At 35.6% G+C, this 8,016-nt stretch overlaps 1 protein-coding gene across 1 annotated transcript; it reads left to right on the top strand.

Moving 5' to 3' along the window:
- Positions 1–2,858: 2,858 nt before the first annotated feature.
- On the top strand, positions 2,859–3,919 carry LOC143251281 (zinc finger BED domain-containing protein 5-like). The gene is made up of 2 exons (XM_076502719.1): positions 2,859–3,292; positions 3,563–3,919. The coding sequence occupies exons 1-2, from the start codon at positions 2,930–2,932 to the stop codon at positions 3,917–3,919; spliced, it is 720 nt and encodes a 239-aa protein (XP_076358834.1). The 5' UTR covers positions 2,859–2,929.
- Positions 3,920–8,016: the final 4,097 nt, after the last annotated feature.

Raw genomic sequence — 8,016 nt, 5'->3', positions numbered from 1 at the left:
AGAAAATTAATAAAGAGAAGAAGCTTCTTAATTTTCTGTCGAGTCTTTTGCTCGATGGAAAACAAGACAGGCACAAACAGTACAGTATTTCTGATGAATTACAGCTTTATACAACAACAGTTATAGGTCATGGTCATTCCATCGAATCAGATTCGTAAACCAAATCAAACAAAGTCTGTAAAGGTCGTGATTTGTATCAATCAAATTCTTAAGCTATGTGTCTGATATAGCCAAAATAAACATTACAGTCGGAATTGTAAATCAAGTATTTAAAACAAATAAAATAGAGGTTTGAAGAGCTATAGCTTATTGAAATTTATGTATCTACATGATTATAATGGTTTATGTTTCTGTAGATTCACTTAAATTTAGTTTGACCTTACCAGACCAAAGTTGGACATAATTACTTTTAAATGGTTTCTATGAAAGGCGAGGCACCACTGCCGCCCACGAATTGTGTGCTGCATACAAAATAGTTTCAAATAATACGATCCACGGCTATCAAGTGGACCAGTGATAACCTTCCTCCTACATAACCGGTCAGACATCTTCTGTAACAAGTTTTTCGTTTCAAAGTGGTGTCTGTACAATAAACCGTCCAAACCGGTAAAGCCATTACGAATCGTTGGTTCAGTTCTAAGGTCAAGTTGTTCAGTGACATCGCTCTGTTAAGAGAAGATTCAGACACAGTAATCTCTTTAATAAAATGAATTTATGTCATCTTTGGTAATTCAGAATAAACGTTGCTTCAGGCAGTTTTGGTAAAACTTAGTATTATTCTAAAAGTATCATCTCGATTAAACTTTTCTAAGGTGGAATATATGGCACCGGTTGGTCTTGTGGTTGAGCTATGGACTTTGCTAGCAAACCAGATTAGAATACATATAATATGATAAAACAGTCTTTGCTTTTAAGATGTCAATGAGTTATAAGAGTGGTAGTTAATCTTTTATGTGGATGTGAGAGAATGCTTTAATTGGCTTCCTTCATTTTGGTTAGTATTTTGTAAATGGGGACAGTTAGCAGATAGCATTAATAGCTTTAGCATAAATATAAATTCAGACGGAATTTATCGTAACATTCACATGTTTATTTCATACAGATACAGCATGTCGTGTTTGAATTATAAACCGTATTTTCACATGAATACTTTACATCACGATTATAAAATGATATTCTTCATAAAATATGTTTAGCTAAGCTACAAATTACTAATTAGAACACACGAGTGAGGAACAGTGAATAATAACATTATATGAACCACACAATTGCTGCAAAAATTCTGTGGCAACCAAACACTTAGCCCAATATCATAAGAGCTGGCATATACGTTATTTCTGTTATATAATTGCTTAAAATAAATTAAGCATAATTTTTATCAACTTTCTTATGCCACAACACACCAGTATTAAGGTAAATATTATATAACACTGTTATTATTTATTTATTTTGATAACATATGTTATTATTTTTTATATTCTTGAATTAAACGTTATTCCACGTTTACCTAACTTATCAAACGATACCTGACATGCGTAGGGATAAAAAAATAATGTATGAATATATCCGGCATACGTTGCGCTGTCCACCAAAGGGAATCGAGCCCGTGATTTTAGCATTGTAAATCCGAAGATTTGCCACTGTCTTACCGAGAGACCTTATATGTTACATTTCTAAGTTTTATAAGTTTTACGGCACAGAAAAGCCGCGAAAGAATACAACCTGAGGTAAAATGCACTTAAAAATTCTAAAATGAATGTTCTTTGTGGTATTAGCGACAACCACATCTTTATGAATGGGGGAGATATTGAGACATGGTCGATTATGAAGACTTGACGAATTGCTCTTAAATATTTATGACGACCAAAACAAAAGCTTCACCCATGTTTCGTTTTGGTCTAGAACGGTACTTAACTCATGTGAGTCAAACAGCTAAGTCATAGCTCAATATTCTTCCCCATGAATTTTTATCCACTTGATAATAATATATCAGTGGTTCCCAAACTGGGGGTAATTTAACAATTTATCGGGGGTAATGAAGGGGTGACAGAAAAAAAGTTAAAATTCTAAAAATCAAGAAAACATTGAGGTAGCTGGTATTAGGATTAATGTTAACTTAGTCTCAGTATGTAAAGTTGTAAATTAAACCTATTTGAAGTATGTAATAAAGTTAAACCAAATAACAATAAACATCAAAAACTAATATACAGTAGTAGAAAAGAAACAATATGTATCTAAGTGTGTGGTAACCTAAAAGTATTTTGACAAGTATGCTTCAGAACACAAGTCACTCAGTAACCCTGATGACTCATCGACGTGTCCAGTACGCGTCACTCACTGCCTGAGGTTGCCTCTATTTCACACTGTCAGTTTCTATGTGAGCATCAGCCGAGGTAGACAAAACCTGGTATGTATATGTACTGCCCTGTGCAGTATAGTTAGTATTTACCTACTATTACATCATTCCTATGCTGAATAAGCTCTTTTAATGCTATCTAGAATGTCATCAAAAAAATAAATAACAAGTTCATATTGTTCACACTTTTTTATGCAGCTTTTCTTTTTCTGCAGATTAAACAATAAAATGTCTAAAAAGCGCACCTACTCTGACGCCTTTCTTCGCTATGGCTTTGTGAATTTACCTTCTGGTGGAGAGGATCGGCCACAATGTGTAGTATGTCACAAAGTGTTGACAAATGAAAGCCTCAAGCCATCAAAACTCTCAGCTCACCTCCAGAAGTGCCATCCAAATCTTCAAAATGAGGATCAGGCTTATTTTCAGCGCCGGGCTGTAGCACTGAAGAATATTCAGTTAGGTTCATCTAGAATTCAAGCCCAAAATCTTCAAGCTGCGGTCGAAGCATCTTACTTTGTTGCATATAAAGTTGCCGAACAACAAAAATGCCACACCATTGCAGAGAATCTGGTTATGCCTTGTGCATACGAGATGGTAAGCAAGGTATGTGGGGAGGATCAAGCGAGTATCATATCTCTATCAAACAACACAATCCGCCGACGAGTCGATGACATGGCATCAGATATTCTGTCCCGAGTTACAACAGAGATCAAGGAAAGCTCATATAGGAAATTCTCCTTGCAATTTGATGAATCGTATGACGTAGCCAGTTGTGCTGTTCTCCTTGGGTTCGTTCGTTACGTCCACCAGGACAAGATCAAAGAAGAGTTCCTATTATGCGAAGATCTGCTGACAACCACGAAGGGAGAAGATATCTTCAATATCATCAACAGTTTCTTTACCACGAATGGATTGGATTGGAACAGCGTTCAACAGGTAGGGAGAGATGTTTATATAAAGTCTAGATTAGTATAAATACAATGAATTACATGGCATATAGTCATATAGTTTTATTTATTGTACAAGTAGCTGTAGTGTAGCTAATATTTTATACATAATTCACAAAAAAGTATCGTGCCTGTCGTACTGAAATACTAAAGTACCAAAATAAATTAAATTAAATTAAAACCATATAATTATAACGCAAAAGATAAGTAAGAATGACTAACTGACGCAATCTATAATAGTTTTTCTTTTTTAATCTAGGTCTCCGTCGATGGAGCACCGTCGATGATGGGTCGTAATCGTGGAATACGGGGCCTCATACAAGCTGTGAATCCAGAAATTTCTGTAGATCATTGCATCATTCATGGGTACTCTCTTGGATCAAAAAGCCTGCCTGGTAATCTGAAATTAGTGTTTGAAGATGTGTTGAAAATCGTCAATTTCATCAAGTCCAGGGATGTGAATTCGTGCATATTCAGGGAGCTGTGCAAGGAAATGGGAGAGCAGTATCAAGTTCTGCTCTACCACACCGATGTTCGCTGGTTGTCACGAGGCAAGGTTGTACGACGAGTCATTGAGCTCCGAACGGCTCTTCAGGAATTTCTCAAACAAGAATAATCTCCTTTTGCTACCAAGTTCACTGATAAGGAGTGGCTTGCTCGACTTTGTTACTTGGCTGACCTATTTGCGGAGCTGAACACTGATAATCTGCAACTCCAGGGCCAAAACACGATTGTCATTGATGCCCATCACAATGTGACTGCATTTCTGGGAAAACTGAGACTCTGGATTCGAGGCTTGGAGAAAGGAGTGATCGCTTAGTTTTCTTCCCTAGACCAGTTTGTTGAGGAGAATAGTTATGATACTGGATCACTTTTACAGACCATCAACAAAGAGATGAGCGACCATTTGAAGGGGCTTGAAACAAGCATGCAGCACTACTTTCCAGAGAGTGACCTAAAAACAGCCAGTCTTCAGTGGATCATTCATCCCTTTTCTGTACCTGATGAGGCCATTCATGATGATGTTTCCCTGCAAAGGAGGAGTGGATCACAATGCGAGCAAATGAAGCCTTGAAAGTCAAATTCCAAAACCAAAATGCAGATTTCTTTTGGATTTCACAACTAGCTGACTCGCCAACTCTGTCCAAGAGAGCCTTGAAGTTGTTGGTATCATTCTCATCAACGTATCTGTGCGAGAAGGGGTTCTCAACCGTGCTGGGGATGAAAACAAAAAAGAGGACTCGCTTGAATGTTGCAAACGATGCCAGGCTGGCACTTTCAACCACAAAGCCAAGAATTCCTAAAGTAGCTTCAAGTATGCAACTCCATCCATCCCACTGATGTTCTTGACATCTTTGGCAATATTCATTAGAAATGCACAATGATCAAATACAATAATTAAAAGTGTAATACAGTGTAAATAAATTATATAAATAAATTGTAAATAAATAAAGTGTAATAAATAAAGTGCAATACATCTCTAGTTTAATTTAGCCATATATATCAATGTTGAAAACATTTTGTGAAAGGGGTAACATGCTTAATGTGGCATGTTAAATTGGGTAACAAGCTGAAAAAGTTTGGGAACCACTGTAATATATGAACCAAACTATAGCTGCGAAATCCAGTGCCAATAAGGCGTTTAGCCCAATGTTGTGCGAGCTAGGATACGAAAGATATAACAATGGTTGATACGATATTTGTATTAGTAAATTGCTTGAAATGGATTAAGTTGATGAAGTGTAATGACGCCAGGCTTTCAGAATATTACAACTTAACCTTTATGTTAGATAAGAAAGCAAAGTTTTCTTCACAATTACAACACATTTTCAGCTAAATCAAATGTTTGTACAGAGTCAACAAGAGTAAATGTTTGTTTGTTTGTTTTAACTAAGCATAAAGCTACACAACGGATTATCTATGCTCTGCTCACCACGGTTTCGAAACCTAGTTTATAGGTATTGTAAGTCTGCAAAACATACCACTGTGCTACTTAGAAATGGACAAAATTAAAACAGAGTATTCCTAAACCAATACACATTTATTTCAGGTCATGTTTGAGTAATACATACTCGTTGTCGCTTCTCCGTCTTGTTCAGAAACTATAAATAATAACATCACACAGTGAACGATTTAATTAACGTTTATTAGTTTACTGTTTATTGCAATGCTAATAGAATGGACTATCAACGCTATGATAAGCGGCAAAATGTAACCCTAAATTTTAGTATTAAAGGCCCACAGACTTACTGCCGAGGAACTGGGGGATTCATTAATGAATACAAACTAGTTTGTGCTCAAGTTATTGCTGGTAAAGTTTATGTGTGGGAACTGACAAACCTAGAGGATTTTCCTTAATTATACCAATAGAGTAATAATTTCTTCTTAGTCACTGCAAACACGTTTTTTAAACTTTACGCATCCAGTTATTTGTTTTGTACAATCACCTTTATTACTACTATTTACAACGATTATATTTTAAAATATTCTTCGATATTTATTTTAATTATTTAAATCTCCAAAAAAGATTAATTTCCACATCAAGAGCCATGTATTATATTTTCCGAAGGTTAGCTTTTGAATGAGTAGGGACCAATATGGCCAGATATTTAGGGCTCTCGACTTGTAATCTGAGAGCCGGGTGTTCAAAATCCCTTCCCACTAAACACGATCGCCCTTTCAGACGGTCAATCCCATTATTCGTTGGTAACCAGAGAGTTGGCGGTGGGTGATGATGACTAACTGCCTTCCATTTAGCCATACACTGCTAAATTAGGGACGACTAGCGACTAGCGCAGATAGTCCTTCTGTAGCTTTGCCCGAAATTCAAAACAATCACACAAACTGAATGAGTAAGTTCATTCTAAAACTCAGAAGAATAAAATTGTTAAACGTAAGTGTGGCAAATAAAAATGTCACAAAATGACTGAAATAATACGAATTTCTTGTAATTTCCATACATAGAATATTTGGTTACTTAATCAATGTTCTTGTTTGTAGCTTGAGAAATTCAACTCATTCGGTAAAGAATGATATGCTTAGAAATTCTGATATCCACAAATGTAAGGTATAATTTCTTTAATACCAAAGCAGTTGAACTTTTCTTTGATAATACCTAAATAGTTGTTTTAACTTAATTAAGCGCTATCCGTGAAACAAAGTCTACAACTTCTGGGCAAATCTGTAACTTGCACGTAAATCGTACCATCAGTTCTGGAATAGACATTTATAATATATCTAATTAGTATAGTAATACATATTCTGTTATAACTCGCATTACAAATATGATCGATAAATGCATTTTAAAGCTATTTTCTTCATTGTATTTGATTCTGTATAAGGTATTATACTGAACAAGTTTATTAAAAGCTGAATGTTAAAACAAATATACGAACAACAACTATTTTACCTCATATTAACACACGCACAAAAAAACGTATGTATTATGCTAACACGAGCCTAAACTTTATAATTTTATTTTGATTTTATTAAAATTTATCTGCCTAACTGAGAAATGCTTGAGGTTAAAGACACGAAAGTAATAGGAACAAAACCAGATGTGAATGACACAACACATTTTAACATGTGCTGAGTTCACGTACTGATTTCGCCATGGTGAAACATAACACATTACAGATGATGTGACTGTTTAGTGAATGATGTAGCACAAGCTTGTGTCCTTAAAGTAATAAACACGTTTTAGTGTTTGTTCATCAGCTAATAGTAAAAGTTCACATTCATTACTGTTACAACATTTATGATAAATAAAGCAAAAAAACAAGTTTGTTTTGAATTTCGCGCAAAGCTACACAAATTGCTATCTACGCTAGTCGTCCATAATTTAACAGTCTAAGACCAGAGGGAAGATAGCTAGTAATCACCACCCACTGCCAACTCTTGTGTTACTTTTTTACCAACGAACAGTGGAATTGACCGTAACATTATAACGCCCCCACGGCTGAAAGAGCGAGAATATTTGGTGTGAAGGGGATTCGAACCTGCGACTCTCGGATTACGAGTCGAATGCCTTAACCCACCTGGCCATGCCGGGCCAGGATTGGACTTACTATCATTTTTAAACTCTGAAAAAAACTTTTCCTTCAGTACTTAAAAATTATTACGAGTTTTTCTTTTTAGTTTGTGTTTTTATTTTTATTAACTAAAACTGACTATAAAACTTATAAGGGCTCGGCATGGCCAGGTGGTTAAGGCATTCGAGGGTTGCGGGTTAGAATCCCCATCATACTAAACATGCTCGCCCTTTCAGCCGTGAGGGTGTTATAATGTAACGGTCAATCCCACTATTTGTTGGTAAAAGAGTAGCCCAATAGTTAGCGGTGGGTGGTGATGACTAGTTGCCTTCCCTCTAGTCTTACTCTGCTAAATTAGGGACGGCTAGCGCAGATAGCCCTCGTGTAGACTTGCGCGAATTTAAAAAACAAGTACTTACAATCACAACAACCAACTGTGAAAAAGAAGCGAGTATCACGTTATGTTTGCTGTAGTTACTTGAAAATAACATATTTCATCTAGCAAATAGACTTTTTAAATCACAATAACTTAAATACATGTAATATAAACTATACATATAATATGATATCAAATTATATAAATATTGAAACTGTCTAAAGAAAAATATTATTCTAGCGGTTCCTATCATCGCATTAGCAGCTTGTTTATCATCAATCAGTAAAAATATTGCAAAGTTTAAGC

This window comes from Tachypleus tridentatus, chromosome 5, assembly GCF_004210375.1.
Source record: "Tachypleus tridentatus isolate NWPU-2018 chromosome 5, ASM421037v1, whole genome shotgun sequence".
Classification (NCBI taxonomy): Eukaryota; Metazoa; Arthropoda; class Merostomata; order Xiphosura; family Limulidae; genus Tachypleus; species Tachypleus tridentatus.
The sequence above is the reverse complement of the archived record's forward strand: the minus strand, read 5'-3'. Positions and strand labels throughout refer to the sequence as shown.